At 33.0% G+C, this 24,009-nt stretch overlaps 1 protein-coding gene across 1 annotated transcript in view; it reads right to left on the bottom strand.

Annotated features, from left to right (window-relative positions):
• Positions 1-24,009, bottom strand: part of dchs1b (dachsous cadherin-related 1b) — a 124,364-nt gene that overhangs the window by 21,456 nt on the left and 78,899 nt on the right. Inside the window, exons 3-7 of the mRNA XM_051121776.1 lie at positions 8,436-8,624; positions 5,357-5,588; positions 3,969-4,205; positions 1,485-2,531; positions 70-257 (exon numbers count right to left, since the gene is read on the bottom strand). Of these exons, the coding sequence (XP_050977733.1) occupies positions 70-257; positions 1,485-2,531; positions 3,969-4,205; positions 5,357-5,588; positions 8,436-8,624 (1,893 nt within the window). The remainder of the gene's footprint in view (positions 1-69; positions 258-1,484; positions 2,532-3,968; positions 4,206-5,356; positions 5,589-8,435; positions 8,625-24,009) is intronic.

Below are 24,009 nucleotides of genomic sequence, written 5' to 3'. Positions count from 1 at the left end.
CACAAGCACCTATGTTATGACACACTGATTTAAGGCTTTAAATATAGTCTGTGCCAGTTTGTTTCTTGCCTGAATGAGAATCTCCCTGCCAGGCTGTGTGTGGCTGAACGCTGGCGCGTTGTCGTTCTCATCCAGCACCGTAATATGGGCTGTTCCGGTGGCACTACGTGGAGGGGTACCGCCGTCCTGAACCACCACGATGAGCTGATAACTGGACTGATGCTCGCGGTCCAGAGCTGCTCTTGTACTGATTTCACCTACATGTGCAATGTGTGAGTTAGTCAGAATACTGCAGTTGATTTTGAGCGTAGTTACTGCTAACTAAAACTATTTAAAAATCATTTCATAAATCTAAATAAAGCTGAAATAAATTTAAATATAAAAGATGAAAACAAATAATGAAAATTAGAAATATGGCCTTGGCAGTTAACTGAAATGAAGTTTAAGTACAAAAATTTTAAACTGAAATAAAAATAATGATAAAAAAAAAAAAAACTAAACCAAATACTAAAAATAAAAATGACAAAATCACATAACAAAATAACTGAAAAAGAGTCCAGAGAGTCATTTTTTAACAAAGCAAGAAATTAAATTAAATTAATTAAATTAAATAATTAAATTAAATTAAAAAAAGTTGAAGTATTAAAATTACTAAAACTGAAATGAAAAACTGAAAACTGAAATCTAAACAGAATCTAAATCTAAAAATAATAAATAATAAATAATAAATAAAGTGACATGAGGAGGAAATACATTTAAAAGTACTTTTAACGGGGTAAAAAAAAATATAAAGTAAATATTTTGGCAGCACACTGAAATAAAACTGAAATAAAATATATACTGTAAAAAAACTGTACATAAAATATATAGCTGCCTTAGAATCTTTTCTGTTGGATATAATAGTCATAATTATTTTAGTTTACTGATAAATAAATGTTAAATATCAGATTTAAAAAAATCTATATGAAAATTAGAAATTTGGCCTTGGCAGCTTATTGAAATAAAACTAAACTAAAATTAAGCTGAAGTACTAAAATTACTAAAACTGAAATGAAAATTAATGAAATCTAAAAAGAAATGCAAAAAATACTAGGAATAAAAATGACAAAAGCACATAACAAAACAACTTAAATATAAAAATAAGATCTAATTAAAAATAATTATAAAATAGTATAAACGTATACAGTGTTTAAAACTATAATAATCATATTATTTTGGTATACCGATAGGCATTTTTTTTTTTTCAAAGGAAATACATTTAACACTAACCCTAACCCTACTACTTTTAATGGGTGGGTAGAAAAAAAATCTATAAAGTAAATATTGTCCCCTATTTTTCACACTATACATGGGTCTTTATGCATAATATATATGTTGTCAAAATATATTTGGTGTCAAAAAGTTTAAAAATCCCTCACCTAGAACATTCCCCAAATGTATAAATAACAAATGTTTTTGCAGGTTCAAATTGTGTTCCAGCTCACCTGTCTGGGAATTGATTTGGAAGTAGCGGTCCGTGTGGAGCAATCTGTATGTAAGGCGGCTGTTGAGACCAGCGTCGCGGTCGGTAGCAGACACCCTCCCGAAACCAGTTCCCGCAGGCAAGTTCTCTCTCACTGCCAAGAACACCCTCTCCTGAGAGAAACGAGGGGAGTTATCATTTTCATCTGTGACGGAAACTCTCACCGTCGCGCTGCCGGTCTTCCCCGTCTGACCGCTTCCAGAAGTGGCGAGCACAGTTAGCAAGTAGATATCCTTAGCCTCACGGTCCAAAGCGCTCTTAACAAACAGCCACCCGCTGTCTGGCGCAATCCCGAAACCTGCCGCATCCCCATCAGGCCGGAGCCGGTATGCCAGCGTGGAAGTTGGTGTGGAGCCTTTGGACGATCCTCCATTTCCATTGGGATCTCTATTGAGAGCCCGGACTTGTAAGAAGTTGGTGTTGAGTGGCGTGTTCTCCTTCAGCTCCACACGGTAGGTCATCGTGTCAAACACGGGACCCTGGTCGTTCTCCGCCTGGATGTGGACCACCAAGCTGAACGTAGCGCTGAGCTGAGGCGCACCGCTGTCTTTTGCAATCACTTGAAGGTCATAACGTGGTACGGTGTCGTACGACAGACTCCCAATCAGCCGGATTTCCCCACTGCTGCGCTCCACACCAAATGTGCGCTGTCCTCCGGCTGACATCAGGTCAAAGCTCAGCTGTCCGTTAGGACCGGAGTCGCGGTCCTCCGCCTGCACGCGGTACACCACAGTACCCATTTTTGTGGCTTCCGGTAAGAGCAGAGATTCAGAGGATGACGGGAAAAACACGGGGGCGTTATCGTTCACATCTGCGATGGTGACCCGAACGCGAGTCTCTCCAAAAGCTGGAGGGGAACCGCTGCGCGCTTGAATTTCCAAGTCGAAAAAGGGTCTTGACTCGTGGTCCAGAGGAAGGCTTGTTCTGAGCGCTCCAGTTTCTGGATCGACCATGAAATAACCATCTGGATCTCCAGCAGAGATGGTGTAGGTGACATCCTTAGAGGCTCCTGGAGCGCGAGAGAGAGAGGGGATAAGATATATAAGCAGCGATTTAGCAGATGATTTGATTTAAAGTGACTTTCTAAACTTACTCGGAATATCTTGGAATTCTGACCTTTTTTTTTTCGTAATTCCGAGTTTATGTCTTGCAATTCTGACTTTCTACCCCACAAATGCAAGTTTGCATCTCACAATTCTGACATTTTTCTCACAATTCTGAGATAATTTCACGGAATTCTGACTTTTTTCTTGCAATTCTGAGTTTGTATCTCACAATTAAAATTTTTTTTCTTGCTATTTCGAGATTTTATCTCACAATTTCGACATTTTTTCTCGCAATTCCGAGTTTATATTTCGGAATTCTGACTTTTTTCTTGCAATTCCGAGTTTAAATCTCACAATTCCGAGTTTGTATCTCACAATTAAAATTTTTCTTGCTATTTCCAGTTTTCATCTCGCAATTCAGACTTTTTTTTTCCACAATTCCAAGTTTACAGCTTGCAATTTTGACTTTTCCTCACAGTTCCGAGCTTATATCTTGCAATTTTGACCTTTTTCCCGCAATTCCGAGTTTATATCTCGGAATTCTGACTTTTTTCTTGCAATTCAGAGTTTATATCTCACAATTCTAACTTCTTTTTCCCACAATGCCGAGCTTATATCTCGCAATTTTGACTTTTCCTCATAATTCCGAACTTATATCTCACAATTTAGATTTTTTTCTTGCAATTCTGAGTTTATATCTTTAGAATTCTGACTTTTTTCTCGCTATTCTCTCGCTATAATCTCAAAATTCTGACTCAAAAACTCGCAGTTGTGAGTTAAAATTCTGAAAAAATTAAGTCGGAATTGCTGAATATAAACTCACAACTTACTTTTTTTCTCAGAATTGCGTGATATAAATTTGCAGCTCCGAGTTATAAAATCAGTATTGCATAGCAATAACAATATTCCATAGTTCCAGGCTTCTATAATTATCAGCCATAATGAAAATAATGATTGGCTTATCAGTATCAGCCAGAATTGTATTATCACTGCATCCCTAGTACAGACAGGTACATCCTATAGAATTCCCCATTATTTTTCATTAAACATCTCAATGATATTTATGTGCTATCAAAAAATATACATCAACAAATAATAATTTCCAGCAACATGAGGTAGAGTGGAATCAGTGATGGATGTGACTGTTTAATGAGGTTCACGCAGCAGCTGCTGCTCTATTTGCACAACTGGCTCAGCGAGAGTGAAAATATTCCCTATCAAGCTTTTCAGCACCCTTGACTCACAGACACCAATTCATGCTTCAGAGAACCACAGCAGTGAGGTTAGCAGAGCTATGTGAAAGTATGCAGCAGCACATGGCTACTTATTTTAGTTGTTTATTTTTAGACAATGTAATGGTAATTCCAAGAAGACGTAACATTGAAATAACTGAAACTAACCATTTCTGCCGCTGGCCCTCACTACGCCGACCTCAGTACCCCGGAGCACGTCTTCAGACACGGTGAAGAAGTACTGCGCCTGCTCGAACACCGGAGGCGCCACTGAGCCGGCCACAACGCTGATGTTCACTCGGGCATTGACAGGTGCTGTGAGGCCGCCTCCATCCCGTGCTGTGATCACCATGGTGATGACGGAGTTGGCCTTTCCATGCAGCGAGCGTGACAGAGAGATCACACCTAACAGGAAAAAATTGCAGTGGGAATGGAATTAAACGAGATATACGATCATGCCTGAAGACTGTGAACATTAAATATGAGGATACGGATGAGCAAATTTGCTCAGGCTTTTTTCAATCTGACAAGCATTTACTGGAATTTTCAAAACATAATATTTTGTGTTCCACGAAGAAAGCCATAAGGGCTTTTCAAAGTTATACAAAATTTACATATCTGGGTCATTATTCATATTCCCTAAATATGAATGTTAATTTATATATACAATTGAAATACTAAAAATATTATTTAATATAAAAATTGGCTATAATTTTAAAGTCACATCAATTTATGACATATATGTGTGTATATAGATAGATAGATAGATAGATAGATAGAAACTAAAACTATTCAAAATTTAGTTTCTTAAAATAAAAATAAAATATCTAACATTAAAATAAAAAAATATATAAAACCTTTTTGTTTTTTGTTACTTGACGTTACTTGAATTAAAATAAATAAATAAATAAATAAATATATTATTTCATATAAAAGCTTCATATAAATTTAATATAAAAGTATGTATGTCGATAGGTAAAACATGTTAGTTGTTTTTTAATTAAAATAAAAAATAAAATATCTAACATTAAAACAAAATATATAAAAACTAAATATATATTATATAAATATATAATAATACATATATAATTTAATATTTAGTCATTATATTAATTTATGACTTATGTATTTAGATAGATAAAATATGAAAATAAATAAATATGAAAGAAAAAGAAAGATAACATAGATACTAAAACCATAAAAAAAACATTTTAGTTATTTAAAATGAAAATATCTAACATTAAAAAATACATAAAAAATAAATGTTGCTTGAATTAAAATAAAAATAAAATATATAAAATTAGATTTAAAATAAACAATGTATAAAATAATATATAAACTAATATAAACAAAAATAAAACATAAAAATGTAACTTTTTTCAGCTAGTTAACAAACCAACATTTCTCAATTTATTTTATTTAACCTGATGTAATAAAATAATAAACTAAACATAAACACTATATATATCTATCTTTTTCTCTATTCTATCTATTTATCTATCTATCCACATATAAAAAAAATAATTTAATAGTTCAAATCAATTTAATTAAAATACCTGTGTCCTTGTTGAGGGTGAAGAAGTTGGATCCTCCATCAGGGACAGTGTGATATGTCACTTTACCATTTGCACCAGCATCTGGGTCGTGGGCTGTTACCCTGACAACAGAGGTCCCGGGCGTGCTCTGTGTGCTCAAACTGACGGCGTAGTTCACCGGGTAGAATGTAGGTCTGTTGTCATTAATGTCCACCAGTGACACCTTCACATAGGCGGAGGATGTAAGGCCTCCCTGTGGGAAAATATCATATCATATTACTGACGATAACGACGACAGGATTGTGGATGCTCTCACACTACTGTCTTATCAATCTGGATGATTTCTTGTGTGTAATAATGCAGAAGAAAACGCCACAGTGGGATATAATTGCCTTTCCAGGTTATGAGGGGCAACTGAGCTGTAGTGTGTAGTGGAGTAGGCCACAGCCAGCATTTTATGGCTGCATTAATAATTGAAATGGGAAACAAAGCGGGCCGCTGCTAGCAGCTTATAAAGGGAAACAGCATGAGTGTGTGTGTATGTACAGCAATCTGCCCCTGGGACACTGCTCTTTATTGCCTTTTCATTTAGAGAGCTCATGATTGTTGTTACTGGCAACTGAGAGAAGAAGAAGTGAGCAGGGCATGTGACTGGGCATCTAGGTGCTACACAACAGAACTAATGGTCAACCTTTGCGCCTCTGAATTGAGTTTTAAAAGCCTTTAAGCTCTTAAAGCAGCAGTATATACATTTCCAAATGAAACAGGTTTCTCAAACACTTACAAAGCGTATTAAATGTATATGACCAGCAGTTTTCCAAGTGGGCTGACACTTTTGGATCCTAACATACAATGTGGGCCTTAAAGGTCCACTGAGGTGCTTTGAAAGCACATATTCTATGTGTTGACGTCATTTCAACTGAAACAGGACTGTGTGTGTTGCGGCGGTTTGAGTGATACAGCGCGAAAACCTGAATTCTTTCGCTTCGACGGAAAGCATATATGTACACTGTCTAAATCGTTACACTGTCTATCCCCTAAATCAGGGGTCCCCAAACTGTCAGATTCTAGAGAGCACTTGATTAGACAGGAAGTGGGCAGAAAGTAATGAGAAGCTGAAGTGCAGGGTGATGTCATTTCATGTCAATTCATATTGGCAGAAGTTAAAGATTGAAAGTTTTGAATGCTTACAAATGCAAATTTTGTCATTATTTTGGAGCACACTAGTTTACAGATAACCTCAAGGCTAACATATTCATACTTAAAGCCAAAAAACAATTTTGATTTCATGGGAACTTTCATGCAATATTGTGTGTTGAGTTAAGATCAACGAACAGCGCTTGTGGCATAATACCACAAAAATCATGTACAGTATACAGTATATTAAAATGTAAAATATATATAAAATGTATGCACTGTGAGACCAGTGTTATTTTAGTAATATTCATATACCCTTATAGTATTTATTCATATTTTGAACTTCACTTTTATATCTTTAGTTTTCATTTTAATATTAGTAAATTTGTTCTGTGGTTTTGTGTTTTTGTTTCTATTTATTGTAATTTATTTTTATTTCAGGTTTAGTTTTAGTAATTTTAGTACTTCATCTTCATCTTATTCATTTCTATATTAAGTTTTTGCCAAGGGAACATTTCAAAATTTTAATTTCATTAAGTTTTATTAAGTTCATCTAATATTTATATTTTATTTCAGCTTTATTTACGAATTCTCCAGCTACTAATAAAAACAGAAGTGACTGACCCGTTTTAAAATATTATTTAAACTTTATTTAAAAATTCTACAGCTAGATGTGAATGGAGCCCGTTTAAAAAATAGTTATGTATTATTTTTAGCTGTATTTAAAAAAAAAAATCTACAGACTATTTAAAAACAGAACTGAATGGGTCTGTTTTTTTTTTTTTTTTTTTTGTACATTATTTAAGCTTTTTTTTTTTTTAATTCTACAGTTATTATTTAAAAACAAATGTAAATGGGCCTCTTTTTAAAATAATTATGTATTAAGCTTTATGTAAAAATTCTACAGTTACTAATAGAAGTGAAAGGGCCCGTTTAAAAAATGTATGCATTATTTTTAGCTGTATTAAAAAAAAAAAAAAAAACTATAGCTTCTATTTAAAAATAGACGTGAATGGGCCCGTCTTTTTTTTTCAAGATTTATAAAAAAATTCTACAGCTACTATTGAAAAACAAATGTATATGGGCCCCTTTTTAAAATACTTATATATTATTTAAGCTTTATTTCAAAATTCTACAGTTACTAATAGAACTGAATGGGGCCTGTTTAAAAATATGTATGTATTATGTTTAGCTATATTTAAAAGAAAAAATCTACAGCTACTATTTAAGAACAGAAGTGAATGGGCCCATTTTAAATTATTTATATGTTATTTAATCGTATATTAAAAATTCTAAGCTACAGTATATATATATATATATATATATATATTATTTAAGCTTTATTTAAAAATTCTACAGCTGCTATTAAAAATAAAGGTGAGTTGGGCCAGTATTAAAATATTTATTATATTTCAGCTTTATTTAAATAAACAGTACAGCTACTATTAAAAACTGAAATTAATGGGGCCAGTTTTAACATTTATATATTTTTAAGCTTTGTTTTAAAAAATACTACAGCTACTATTAAAAACAGAATTGAATGAGACCACTTTTAAAATATTTATATATTGTTCAGGCTATTAAAAATATAAGTGAATGGGGTCTGTTTTAAAAATACTCATGGTTTCAAAAGTGTAGATAAAATATGTAAACAATGTGCAAATATAATGAGTGCTGACTCATGATTTTAGTGTGAAAGAAGTGTAAAGTTATTCCCATATTTACAATTTTATTGCCATGACAACGTAACACCAAAAACCCTAAAATGACTTTAAGAATTATGAGAACAATTTCACACAATCCTGTAAATCCTCCAAAAATTGGCCACATTCACTTCCACAGCAAATACTATAAAGTTGAATACAATTTTTTGCGGCATTTGTTGATTGAGCTTAACTTGTATTTATATTCTGAACCTAGAATACTCCTATTAGAGGCATACAGGTACAAACTCATTCCTTACCCCATCCGTTGCAGTGACAGTGAAGTCGAAACTATCCAATCCCTCGTCTCGATCCAGAGCCACACTGGTGCAGATCTGTCCCGTCTCCTTATTGATGGTGAACTGGCTTGGTGGGACGCCAGCGGGTCCAGATCCAATCGAGTACGTAATGGCCCCAAATGACCCTCCGTCTGCATCGTCTGCTTTTACCTGTGGAGCACAAACACAGAGAACGCTGTCAGAAATATGGTCGCCTGACGTCAAAAACCTCCATCTCCAGGGAATACAAGAAGATCAAATTCAGAGGTCTTAATACGTTTTCATTAAAATAATGAATCAATAATGCCGAGTCTTCAGTATAGCCCCATTAAATAACCAAGACACTCCAGACATAAATCCCCATCCCTTTGTATTTTCTTTCTCACTGTCCTCTAGCTGATTGTACCATGGATTTACTGCCAGCCGGTCTGTTCTTGGCCGCACCTGTCTCATCAATCTCTCACAGTGGAGTGGGAAAACAAGAGAAGGCAGAGAGAGAGCAGCAGGGATGAAAAGTGTCTCCACTCCACGATTCGCAATCCCTGCCCTTGAATGCCTGGGTGAATGTCTATGGAAAGAGCACCACTCTAGCTGAGAGGTGGAGACTCTAAGGAGTAATGAGGTGGATGTAACTAAGCATTAACTTCTCGTGAAGGACACCACTACTGATACGAGCGGAAAAATCTGGCCTTGTGTTCGGGAAGGGCTTTGGCCAATTTATGGCGACATTAATGTGAGGACAGAAGCGTAGAGTCATCAAATGCATACCATATGCAGGCATACAATACTAAAAACAGTGTTTTCGTGAGGGACAAATGTTACAGAGAGAATTCAGGATATTCTCAGGAGATTTCAGGGACTGCAGTTGCTCAAGGCTACGAAAGGGAAAAATGTCTTGGATCTCTTTCCTCTATGCTTCCACAAATCATAAAAGCCTTTGTTTGTCTGGGCATCCTGCCCTCGCTGTGTGCTGGTTTTCTGTACTGCACTTCAATGATATGTTGGTGATATGACCAACTTAAAGGGTGGAAAGCAATCGGAAAATGTGTGAGAGACAGTCTGGATCGGGACAAACACAATTTTTTTGGATGCAAAGGAAGGAGTCAAAAGTAACTTGACAAACTTCTAACTTAAATACACTAGCATCCAAAAGTTTGGCGTCATTTATTTATATTTTATATCCTGCAAGTCTGCATTAAATTGACCAAAAGTAAAAGTAAGAACTTCTACATTGTTACAAAAAAAAAAAAAAAAAAAAAAAATTACAAATAAATGTTATTCTGACAATTGTATTAATCAAAAAAATCTTTAAAAAGGAAAAACAATAAATAAATAAATTTCCAATAAGTTTCCAATAAATAAATAAATAAATAAAAAGTTTTTTTTTTTTTTTAAACTAGAAAATGCAGCAAAACAGATTTCAGCTTTATTTCTTGAGCATCAGATCTGCATATTAGAATGGTTTCTGAAGGATCATGTGACGCTGAAGACTGAAATAGTGATGGTGAAAATTCAGCTTTGAATCAGAGGAATAAATTACCTTTTAAAATATATAACAATAGAAAAGAGTTATCTTAAATTGTAATAATATTTCATAATTTCTTTTCATATATATATATATATATATATAATTAATTATTTTATTTTATTTTTTGATCAAATAAATACAGCTTGGTGTGCATAAGACACCTTTAACATAAATAAATAAATAAATAAATAAATAAATAAATAAATAAATAAATCTTTAGGATCAGGTAACACTGAAGACTGGATTAATGATGCTGAAAATCAGCTTTATCATCACAGTAATAAACTAAATCTTAAAATACATAAAAATAGAAAATAGTTATTTTAAATTGTAATAATATTTTTCAATATTACACTTTTCTTTCTTTTTTTGCTTTTCATTCATTCATTAATTTATTAATTTATTAATTTATTAATTTATTTGCCAGACTTTTGATCACTTAAATGCTTAAAGACACTTTATATTTCATAATATTACACTTTTTCTTTTCTTTTCATATTTATCTATTTATTTATTTAATTCATTATATTTTATTATTTTTACCCAGACTTTTGATTAAATAAATACGGCTCAGTGTGCATAAGTCACCTTTTACATAAATAAAATATAATAAAATAAAATAAAATAAAATAAAATAAATCTTGAGGATCGTGTGACACTGAAGACTAGAGTAATGATGCTGAAAATGATGCTGAACATTTAACTGAAGAACTCCACTAGCTGCAAAGACAAATTTGGGAAAACTCATGTCATTTTTGGATAAGATCAGGTCAAATTCATACTAACTGAACACGCCAGGTGAAATCTCTCTCAATTTGTGTTTTACTACCAAAATCTTCTACAACAGTTCATATATAATCATTAAGAAGATAGTAAGTAAGAGATAATATTCAGTCAGCTAGTCATTGTCACAATATAAACCCAGACAGGGGGATCAAGAGCCTCGTATCACACTGAAGGGGTTTATTTTATGATAATGACCGTCTGACCGTGCGTTATCCTCCTTATTACACAGCTACTTATCAGCTAAGTAAATAAATGGAATGAAACATCTATTTGAGTTGACATTATTTCATTAGCAGAATGATACAAGAGACATAAAACGCAGTTGCCTGATAAAACAGACAATTATAGTTTAACGGTCATTATATAGAAAGTATTTGACTGCAAAACGCAGCAAGTGACCAGTCAGAATCAAGCATTCCAGAGAGCCATGAAATGAAGAATTATGGTTTATGAAAACTGCTATTTTGAAGCTAGTAAATCAGCAGAACTCATAATGCAGTTAAAAGAAACCACAATCATATTTTTACACACACCACCACAGATAATCTTCTTATTGTCACGGCTGTATAACTGCAGCTGTACAGCTGATTCACATTACAGTCCTGACATGGTAAGAGCTGTACAGGACTCAGGAATCTCAGGCCCTCACTCAACAGGACTCCCGCTACCGGAAAGGTTGAGGTCACGACCCCTCAACTCTGCTTTATGCGGTGACCTCTCGCCCACCATGATGCACTCTGTAAACAAAATTACTCTGGTGGTCCACAAACCTTCCCATTCATCAACTCCATAAAGACCTGTAGACCCTAGTGCCTGTAACACAACAAAGGGCTCCTTGCAAAACATCAAGGGGAAATGACCTTTGACTCTGTTGGGCCTGCAAATATTTAATACGGTCGACTCTGGAGGAAGTTTCATAATGTTGCTTGGTGCCATTTATGAGGATTGTAAAAAAAACTTTATTTATTTAGGTTTTTTTTTATTTTTATGAGACCTAGAGGATGTGAAATCTGGCTAAAACAGCAAAATCAGGCAGCTATTCTTTATGGATCCTGATCCAATTCCAATAATAATATTTTGTGAAAACAGGAAGCATAAAGACCGCAAGATGACTGTGTATGACTGTGTAGAGTTACACTACCATTTATTAGATCAAAAGTACAGCAAAACAGTACAGTTCTAAAATATTTTTACTATTAAAATAACCACTTTCTGTTTGAATATATTTTAAAATATAATTTATTCTTGTGATTTCAAGTCTCATGCGACTCCAGTCACATGATCCTTCAGAAATCATTCTAATATTATAATTTGCTCCTCAAAAAACATCCAATATTATAATTGTGGTGAAAACAGATGAGTAGAATTTTTTCAAGTTTCTTTGATGAATAGAAAGTTCAGAAGGACAGCATTTATCTGAAATAGAAATCTTTCCTAACATTATAAATGTCTTGTTCAGCACTATTGATCAATTTAATGCGTCCTTGCTAAATAAAAGTATTAATTTCTTTTTTCAATTTCAGATAAATGCTGATCTTTGGACCTTTCTGTTCAATCTTTCTTTGGATCTTTGTATTCAAGCCTGAAATTTTTTTTACTTTTTAACTGTTTACTGTTTTAAATATTGATAATAAAAATAACAAAATGTTCCTTGAAGAGCATATCAGCATATTAGAATGATTTCTCAAGGATCATGTGACACTGAAGACTGGAGTAACGATGCTAAAAAATCAGCTTTGAAATCACAGAAATAAATTACATTTTAAAATATATTTAAATAATAAACAGTTATTTAAAATAGTTAAAATATTTCAGAATTTTTCTGTTTTTGCTGTACTTTGGATCAAATAAATGCAGGCTTGCTGAGCAGAAGATACTTTTTTAAAAAACATTTACAATCTTACTGTTCAAAAACTTTTGACTGGTAGTGTAAATATAAACAAATTGCTTTAAAATAAAACATTCTCATTACTATAATTTATTACTAAAACTAATATATATATATAAGTATATATATAAGTAAATATATTTTTTGTTGTGGATACAGTTTTTTTTACTACCTTTAAAAAATATTTAATTAAATATATTTTAATTTAAAAAAATTAATTGAAATAAACTCTCGTCTATACTCATCTACCATGAAATATCTTATTTCTATGAGAGTTAATTTGCAAAAACAGATAACTCATAAATCATGTTTTTTATTGTGTTATCATGTTTTTATTGTGTTTTATTGTGTTAGTTAGCTGTATTTTTTTAGTTATTATTATTTAATCAAAACAACCCAACTGCAGTTTAACTGAGATTACTTGGAATGCAGAATAAAAAAAAAAAATGTAAATTTTTTTATTCCAAAATTAACAGTTATCTGTTTTGCAAATGAACTCTTCATATATATATTCTAAAATATTTAGACATCATTGAGAATGATGAAAAAAAGTCAAAAGAAAAACATCTGGATGCATTATGGAAATAAGAATGTTTTTGTTTTTTTTGCATTTAAGTTGCATCTCAGCTTGATATTGGAACGGAAAAGCAAGTCACTTATCTTTAAAATCTGAAATGGGAAAACGCCATCTTGAGGTGCAATTACTACAAATCAAAATCAAAACACCTGCTCAAAGAATGCTGTCCTCATTTCACAATGCATTCCCACATGCGCTTTATGTACCGCTCTGGAACGGCTAAGCAGCTTGCTGTGGTGATCCGGTATGACGGGAATAGCTCAAGTATGCAGCGATAGACCAGCAGGTGAATTTCTGTTATGGCTGACCTGTTCTGAGGAGCCCGATAGTGACGGAGCCAGATCTCAGCCCAAATGAGAGCACCGCAGCTCACGCTCTGCTCTGCAGTGGTCAACTCAATCCCATCTGTTTTTACCATTATCGCTGTTATTTCCTGTTGGGATTACGTGTGGTGAAATACTATCTTACTGATGAATCAAAGCCCAATGTTTGCCTGTGTTCTTGGGATATCTGGGTAAAAAGGGTGGGATTAAGCACCTGCGATAATGATTCGTCCTGGGACGCTGTGGTCCCCAGGCCTCGCTCTCAAGACGCTGATAGAAACGACAAGTCTAGCCCACCTGGTGAGTATGACCCCTACACTACCCCATTTTTCACAGTACAGTAAGGCCAGTAAATTATACTGAATAAATGAATTAGAATCCAATAAGATTTAAACATCAAGAGAGATTGTGGTTAAGCTGTGGATGATTTGATCAGGTGTGTGGGGTAATGGGGCATGAAGGTCTAGACGGTTGAACAGAATGTGTGTGTTTGTGAGGTTGGGAGGGTGGTCGCAATGTCAAACTGATATGAGACCATAAAGAAGCCTCCTTTGTTAAACAGGGTGCAGGTGAAAAAAGCATTAAGGGGCCCGGTGTGGAGCCGGGCCCTCTGGGTGCTGAGGGGGTGGAGGTCTTATCTACAGGGAACATGTAGATAGTGACAGAGGAATGAAAGCACATCCATTCTTCACACTCCCTGACACTGCACAAAATCTGTATGCAATTTTGCTGTGAAACAGGGTTGCCAGGTTTTCACAACAAAACCTGCCCAAACTAGCTCAAAACTAGGCCAATTGCACTTTGATTTAAAAAACATGTTCCAGGGAGTAAAACACACATTTTTTATGGGGTTTCCCTGGTAAAATCTGCCTTCTAGGGGCTAAATATCACAATATCGGGGTCACTTAAAACTGCATAGTCCAAAGTAGCCCAATTCCGCTGGAAAACTGCGGACTTGGCAACACCGCGGGGAAAAAACAAGCAAGCACATGTTTGCTCTCCTAGATATTTATTTTTCTTGTATATAAAACTAGTAACTAAATAAGTAAATAATAAAACTATTAAATGATGAAAAAATATATAAACACAACATCAATGGTAGTCAATAATAATATAATGCATTTAATAATAATTTACATTATTTATTTATTAGTTATTTTATTGTGCAATAAACAATTAATATATATAAAATTAATATTTATTTATTAACAATTAATTAATACCTACTAACAATTATTATATATTAATATATTATTATTATTATTATTATTATTATTAATATATAATATTTTAATTTATTTAAATAAATATATAATATTATTTGTTTGTATAATGTAGTTATTTTATTGTGTAATTGTTTATCAATTAAATCAATTAAGTTTTATTAAAGTTTTGTTTGTGTGTGTGTGTGTATGACAGGTAATAAAACTATTAAATAATAAATCAATTTACAAAAACATCATCATCAGAGGTTGTTAATAATACTGCATAATTTACATTATTTTTATTATTTATTTTACTGTATATTTTTCATAAACAATGAATTAATATGTATAGTTAATATTTATTTATTAACACTTAATTAACTATTAACAATTAAAAAAAGGTAGTATGTATAATTTATAGGATTTATTTGTTTTTGTAGTGCAATTATTCAATTGTGTAATTGTTGATAAATGAAATAATTTATGTTTTATTAAGTTTTATTAAAAGTTTTGTGTTTGTTGGTATGTATGCGTGTGTGTGTGTGCGTAATAAGTAAATAATAAAACTAAAGAAATTTATCAAAAAATTATTATCAGAGGTAGTCTATAATAATATAATGTATAATTTGCATTATTTATTTAGATTTATTTTTTATAATCAAATTAATATATATATAATTTGATTTAATTAAAAAAAATGCAAATAAAACAATTATAAATGTATAATATGCATAATTAGTATGATTTATTTGTTTTTGTAGTGTAATTATTTATTTGTTGATAAATGAAATGAATACATATAATTATATAAAAAGCTGTTTAGATAGAAAGATAGACGTGTGTGTGTGTATTGAATTTATTATATATTTATCTTTTATTCATTGTTTATTCAATTGTGCATTTTTTAATTTTATACACACACACATGCACACTTAACAACATAAATAAATATTATAAAATACACATGGTATTATATTTATTATTTATTAACTTAATTCTTAGACAAACATCTATAAATAGTTCGCACACTTCACAAGAGATAAAAAGAAGGTCAGCGAGTCTGCAGACTGAAAGTGGGCCGTCTAGTTTTTCTGCACACTCATCAATGCCAATTAAGTGTAAAGTCGTACAGTATTTCTGCACATGTGCAATAATCCATCTTCCATTCTGCCATCAATCAAACTGACAGTCCTGACGAGAGGCAGAATTCCCATCTGCATCACTCCATCCCTTATTCATCAATAAATTAAACGACAGACTCTGAGGGTTTCTCAGCGTCACAAGCAACAAATCACTAACTCGCTATGCTTTTCACAGCAGATCAATACTGTCGAGACACACTCAGCCCACAACAAGCAACTAGACCGTTCAACCACCGCTTAGTCTTTCTGATATTACTGAACTCTACAGCTAAATTAAAGACTTGTGTGAAAGTGTCGCAATAATTCTGTCTGGATGGATGAAGCTGTACTCTGCTGCAGAGACTCATCCATTCCCTATCCAGACCTACTCTTGGGACAAACGGTCCAGGAAAATAGGACTTAACACCATGTGCCGTAATTCATCGCTTTCCTAGGTTGCAGACATCTCAAGAGGCTGATCTCTGCCATAACTAACCAGATGAACTCTGATTAAAGGAGCAAATCTGTAATTAAAGGGTTGCATGTACTGTAAGATCATGTGGTAGATGTTTTCCATTAAAACCACTTAAAAACTGGCACGATAAATCATGAGTCATGAAACAGCAGTTTCACATTAGTTAATATTAGTTACATTTATCTTGACCTACATAACTGAGGGCCCTATGATTTCCACGATGTGGAAAACGTAGATGGAATTGCGGAACCAAGTCATAAAAACGGAATTTATTGTATAACGCGGAATGTCACAGAACATTTGGATGAATAAATTAAAAGTGGGTCAGTACACTCAAATCACAACGTGATACTGACTAGTGTCTGTGAATATTAAGCTGCAAAAATATCGCCGCGCTACGTGTGACGCTCGCGGTGTTTTCAGCCTCTGCCGCCTCAATATGAGTACATGTATACATAAACAATCCCTAGAACTGCTCTGAGAGTCAGTTCATGAGCATTTGACTGCTTCTTTTGAGAAAAACTATCGCCATATCATATACAAACAGAAACTTAAAAGTCTTCACAGCCACCCGTCAAAATAAAAGTTCGGTTTAACGTAAAGAAACTTTGACAGATATATTTTACTTCATGTAATTTTAAAAGTACTACTAATAATAACATTTTTATCAAAACATTCTTTAAAGAATATTCAGGCCTACCAGAAAAACTATTTAACAGAACCTATTTACCAAAAAATGTTAATACACAAAACAATATATATAAAAATATAAAATCAATTACAGACACTTTTGATTATTAAAATGTAACTTAATTTAATAAAATTGACTTTAAAAATTGTATTTTATAGAGCCAAATTGTAAGAAATTGCTGTTAAATTGTGCACATTTAATGCTTTCAATTAATTAGACATGCTTTCTGATTAATAATTGAATCCAGAAAAAATTAAAACAGAAAAAAAATGGAATTTAGAGCAAAATAAAATGGAATTTGGGAAAAAATAAAACAGATTTCATAGGACCCTAATAAATGAGCAACCAAAGTGCAATATCACCTTTTGCCTGGTGCTGCCCCTCAATACCAGTCATAAGAGTCAATTTTTAATAAATAATTTAATAAATCAGCTTTCCATTGTAAGGTTTGTTAGGATAGGACAATATTTGGCCGAGATACGACTATTTGAAAAACTAGAATCTGGGGTGCAAAAAAATCAAAATATTGAGAAAATCTCCTTTACAGTTGTCCAAATGAAGCTCTTAGCAATGCATATTACTAATCAAAAATTAAGTTTTGATATATTTATGGTAGGAAATTTACAAAATATCTCCACGGAACATGATGTTTACTTAATATCCTACTGATTTTTGGCATACAAGAAAAAAACTATTATTTTTGACCCACAAAATGTATTTTTGGCTATTGCTACTTAAAACTGGTTTTGTGGTCAAGCGTCACATATTATAAGGACAAAACACTAAATCAAAACAAAACTACAAAACACATACAGCAGAATATGTGTGTATTTACGAGGATATTTAGATTTCTTTTTAAACTCTTTCAGCATCTTCACATGCTTTAAACAAGCTCTGTAAATATATAAAATACCATTGGTGATTGATTGCATTAAATGCTTTAAACTGTTTGAATTTCCTAAATTCTAGTAGCCGTTTCAGTTATGTCAAGTTGATGAATGTCTACACATGTAAATTTTATACAGCAAACAACAACAAAGATTCCTGAGGTCTTTCCTCGCTGCATTTTTACAAGAGCAATAAATGGTTTGTTATTCCATTGCTTACAGTCCCTAACATGTGGTCTAAATTATTAATCTTTGAGTTTATCTCTAGCTAGCATCCAATGTCAAGAGGCTGATGCTGTAATTTATCTGCAAGGCAAAACACTGAAGGCAAGACATGAGTTTCAAATGCACGCATGAACCCGTTGACCCAAACACAGGCACACGCACAAACAATTTCAGATAAGGCAACACATCTATTACAGGTCACTGCTTGTCCAACAGGCAAATTTGTGTTATTTTTACATGTGTCAGCAAACTTATAGAGTTTCTCCCTAATGCACACAACCCTTGATATCTGTAATTCAAGATCACCTGGTTAAGCTCTGATTTCTCGTTTTGTTCCCAAGGGAATCTGCTTCTTAAATTCGCAGATTTAAGAAAGAAACTGAAAGAATCCGCTACTACAAGGTCTCAGGCCTGTATCAAGATAAGCAGCAGTGCTTTGGATGTGATTAATTGAGAGCTAAGCTCTGGAATGTCCTTTCCTTCACCGTGACCTTTCTGCCGATCCTTCTCAATGAGGTTTTGAGAGGCCGTGAGTGGCATTATGTTTGATTCAAGATGAAATCACACCTAAGCGCTCTCAATGTCAGAGTTTAAATCTAATCCTTGTAGACTAGACCTAGATCTAGATGTAGATCTAGCCCTATGCTTTTGTGTGACATCAACACAGAAAGACTAGCATGTTTATTTTTTTTTTTTCTGGTCATCCACAACGAGTTCCATCACATTTCTGACACTGGCCAATAGGAGCACAGGCCTTCATACATGCTTTCAAACATGCCATAATGAAATAGAGACAATGGTATCGCCCATAGAAATGCTAATGAGGAATCTATGTATATATATCTATGGTCGTAACTGTAGTCTGAACCACCCATATCATTTTACTGAAACACCCAAGTTGTTTAAGGGATAGTACAGGGGGGAAAACATAATTTACTCATTCTCATTTTGTTACAAACCTGCATGATTTTTTTCCCAAGAAAAAATTTTGAAGACTGTTTCAAGTGTTTTTGTCCACAGAGTTAAAGCCCAAAATAACACTGGACTCCACTTTCACATTTTTTAGAAATATCTTTTTAAGAAAAAATATCATACAAAAACAAAAGACAGAAGGCCATATGTACAGCAAGATTCTAAGTACTTACATATAGATTTTTAAAAATTGACTACAGAATTTACAATTTTTTAAGGCATTATTGATAATTCAGATCAATATTTAAACGTATTTACGAAATTTAATGAGATCTAACAACAAAGATCTAACAAGTTTTTGTCCTCTTTAGGGAAAGGGCCCGGACTGTTGATATAGATTGGTTTGGGAATTTAAATATTTTAAAATAGCCTTTTCCTTTGGAAACATGAATAATGGATGATGAATCATCAAAGATCAATAGAGCCCATAAATCAAAACCCTAAGTCTTCCTATTCAATATATCATTTACCACCACAGAGAGAATGTTTGAGTTATTTTTGCCTATTGATTTCATTCTTTGGGGCATTAAAATAAAATAAAATAAACTATTCTATTTAATATATCATGAACCATCACAGAGAGAATGTTTTAGCTATTTTTGTTAATTGTTGTTCATTTAATTGACATATAAAATAAAATAAAATATAATAAAAAAACAACTCGTTTATGCAGTATATCATGAACCATGACAGACAGAATGTTTAAACTATTTTTTTCATTTATGGACATAAAATAAAATAAAATAAAATAAAATAATAAAAACATAAAAATAAAATAATAAAAATATAAAATAAAATAAAGGATCCCGGATAATTAAAGATCAATGCAACTCATAAATCAGATCAACTCTCCTATTCAATACATCATTAACCACCACAGACCAGTCTAACCACCAACAGTCTTATTAATTAATTTCAAGCCTTTACTGACATGGTGTTACGAATACCAGAGAGAACCAGAGCCTCCCACACTATGGCAAATGGCAGTTCAAAGAAGAAGTCAGTCTGGCACTCATATGCCAGTGCTAAAATATGAGATCTACGAAGTAGATGTAAGAAGTGATGAAAGAGAGGTGGTTATATTAAACCAAATCTTTAGCTGTTCTTTGATCCAGCCATGAATCAGCAGACTGTACTGTTCATAAATGCTTTACTGTTAATTAGCCGACCGCAGTGCACATGGACTATTCATTGATTAGTACAAGCGGACCTTTGATCAATACTTTCATATAATGTGATGCACAGGATATGGCAGACTGTTTTAATTGGACAGTTTGGGGAAAAAAATAATACTAAAATATGGAAAATATAAAGCAAAAACAAATAAAGCAGATCTTCATGATTTTTCCCCTTATATTTTCTCTTTGGTGGTTTAATGTGAGGAATATTCCACAAACAATATTTCATAAAAACAGGAAAATAGTTTGAAGTTTCATTCACTGTACATTAAAAATGATAACAAATCCATAAAAATCACGTACAAAAAGCACAAGACACAAATTAAATAAAAAAGAGAAGTGCTTCCAAACTCTTTTACGTATGAAAATTCATTACTTCCAGAACACACTATTCCTCTATTAAACTTTCATTTCCATGCATACAGACGGCTGTAATTAAGCTGGACAGTGATGGACCGGGGACAGTCCAGAACGTTCTCTAAACTGGCAACAGATGAGAGCAAACAGATTCCAACCACTTCTCTTCCTCAATGGGTCTGTGTGTCTCAACAACTGCAAACCGCACTGGCTAACTTTGTGTAACACGCCGCACCTTTTAGAAAATTTATGGACAAGAGCATCCTGCTCCGAGGTCCTGAGCTATGCATCACTACAGAGAATATAAAAGGCTGTATTTTAGTGGTTTTACAATGAAGGAAGAGTACAGTGTGGATGTTTTTCCTCCCAACAGCTATTGCAAGATGCCACAAGAGTCTTATTTTCTTTTTACAAGTTTGTGGGATCTGGCCTTGGACTTCGATTCCAGACTTGTGTATGCTTTTGAAGAGTATGCAATGCTTGTTGGTTGCTTCCAATTTGTATTTCATGGCAGAAGTATGTACACAGAAGAGAAAAGCACAAACATGTTATACATAATTCATTTCTTTGGCAACCGAGGTTTGGAAACATTCGCATGCTCCATTTAGGGGGCAATGTGCTCGATGAGACATCATAGGGAATTTTAAAAGACATAATTTCTGCCCATTTCAAAATTTCTGGCACACTCAGATATAGAAAATGTTTGATTATTTGATTATACGGTCAGTTTTCTTTCGTATGAACTGTTAACGTGTATCCTAAAATGCACCCGAAGCATATCCACTTTACTCTTCCAGGCATCGTAAAGCGGATTCATGTGATTGTTCTGATGGAGCCTGGGGACCAATCCTGTTAAATGCAGGCTGATTAGCATCCCCGCTAGGCCTCTAATGAATGTGAGAGAGCCTTTGGAGGCTTAAAATTCTCCCAGATCTGGCCAGAGTTCCTCATCAGGTCTGGCCAGGGACGGCAACTCATCTATACATGCACACTGATTGTAACCATTGCGAAAAAATTCCAGAATGTCATTATCGTTTACAAGAGATGAGCATGTCATCACAAGGAAAATATCTCATATATTGTTTAAGGATACATGAGGAAAACTATTTTATAACAAGGTCAGTGACAAATAAGAGTGTCCAAGAAAAACAGGAGACTTTCTTAGCGCATTTTACATTACCATTCAAATATTTGGGGCCAGTAATATTTTCTTTACTTTCTTTCTTTCTTTTTTTTCTAAATAAATTGATATTTTCATTCAATATGTGGACACATTAAATTAATCAGAAGTGACAGGAAAAGCCATAATAATGTTACAAATGATTTCTGTTTCAAATAAACACTGTTTTTTTAGTATTTCTATTCAAAGAATAGAAAACATAGAGAATAGAGAAACATATAATATTATACAAATATTAAGCAGCACAGCAGTTTTCAGTAAGAAATGTTTCTTCAGCATATCAGCATATTAGAATAATTTCTGAAGATTCATGTGACACTGAAGACTGGAGTAATTAATTACATTTCAAAATATATTAAAATAGAAAATAGTTATTTTAAATTGTAATAATATTTCAAAATATTACTGTTTTTAATGCAGTCTGGGTGAGCTTTTAGAGAGGCTTTTAAAAAATCTTTCCGAGCCCAAACTTCTGAATGGTAATGTATAATGGTTTCATATTTTTGTTTTGTGTTTTGGTTTGTCTTGTGTGTTTTGTTTTCTTTTTTGTTTTTCTTTGTCTTGTGTGTTTGTCTTGTGTTTTGCTTTGTTTTGGTTTATTTTGTCTTGTGTGTTTTGTTTTGGTTTGGTTTGTCTTGTGTGTTTTGTCTTGTGTTTTGTTTTGTTTTGTTTTGTTTTGTTTTTTTTTTTTTTTGTTTTTTTTGTTTTGGTTTGTCTTGTGTTTTGTTTTGTGTTTTGTTTTGTTTTGTTTTGGTTTGTTTTTTGTTTTGGTTTGTCTTGTGTGTTTTGTTTTGTTTTGTGTTTTGGTTTGTCTTATGTGTTTTGTTTTGTGTTTTGGTTTGTGTTTTGGTTTGTGTTTTGGTTTGTCTTGTGTGTTTTGTGCTTTGGTTTGTCTTGTGTGTTTTTGTGTGTTTTGTTTGTCTTTTTGTGTGCTTTTTTGTCTTGTGTGTTTTGTCTTTTGTTTGTCTTTGTTTTGTTTTTTTGTTTTGTTTTGTTTTGGTTTGTCTTATGTGTTTTGTTTTGTGCTTTGGTTTGTCTTGTGTGTTTAGTTTTGTGCTTTGGTTTGTCTTGTGTGTTTTGTTTTGTGTTTTGGTTTGTCTTGTGTGTTTAGTTTTGTGCTTTGGTTTGTCTTGTGTGTTTTGTTTGTGTTTTGGTTTGTCTTGTGTGTTTTGTTTTGGTTTGTCTTGTGTTTTGGTTTGTCTTGTGTGTTTTGTTTTGTCTTGCGTGTTTTGTTTTGTTTTGTGTTTTGGTTTGTCTTGTGTGTTTTGTTTTGTCTTGCGTGTTTTGTTTTGTTTTGTTTTGTTTTGGTTTGTCTTATGTGTTTTGTTTTGTGCTTTGGTTTGTCTTGTGTGTTTTGTTTTGTGTTTTGGTTTGTCTTGTGTGTTTTGTTTTGTGTTTTGGTTTGTCTTATGTGTTTTGTTTTGTGCTTTGGTTTGTCTTGTGTGTTTAGTTTTGTGCTTTGGTTTGTCTTGTGTGTTTTGTTTTGTGTTTTGTTTTGGTTTGTTTTTTGTTTTGGTTTGTCTTGTGTGTTTTGTTTTGTTTTTTGTTTTGTTTTGTTTTGTGTTTTGGTTTGTCTTGTGTGTTTTGTTTTGTCTTGCGTGTTTTGTTTTGTTTTGTTTTGGTTTGGTTCGTCTTATGTTTTGGTTTGTCTTGTGTGTTTTATTATGGTTTGGTTTGACTTATATATAAAATATATTAAAAGTAGAAATCATTTTTACCACTTTTATTTCTTTCTAAAATTACGTTTATTACAGAAATTAAAAACCTGTTCTATCAAGTGAATGTATGAATATTTACACACAGTACAGTGCCTTGTACTTATTTTAGTTTTTTATTTTATTTTAATAAACTTGCAAAGTTGATTTTTTTTTTTTTTGCTTTGTTGTTATGGTGCTTGGAGTGCAGATTGATGTGGAAAAAAAGGTTTTAAGGGGGTCATCGGATGCAAAATTCACTTACATATTGTTTGAACATAAATGTGTGTACACAACCACCCTACAATGATAAAAATCCAACCAGTGGTATTTTTTAGTCCCTGTAAATAATATCCCTTTTTTCAAATCATTTCAAGCATTTACAGGGACATGCAATAAAACAGGTTGCTGTGAAAAGAGCTGATTCTGACAAGGTTAAAAGTGTGTTATGTTACACTACCACTGAGAA

The sequence above is a fragment of the Labeo rohita genome, chromosome 10 (assembly GCF_022985175.1).
Source record: "Labeo rohita strain BAU-BD-2019 chromosome 10, IGBB_LRoh.1.0, whole genome shotgun sequence".
NCBI classification, from domain to species: domain Eukaryota; kingdom Metazoa; phylum Chordata; class Actinopteri; order Cypriniformes; family Cyprinidae; genus Labeo; species Labeo rohita.
The sequence above is the reverse complement of the archived record's forward strand: the minus strand, read 5'-3'. Positions and strand labels throughout refer to the sequence as shown.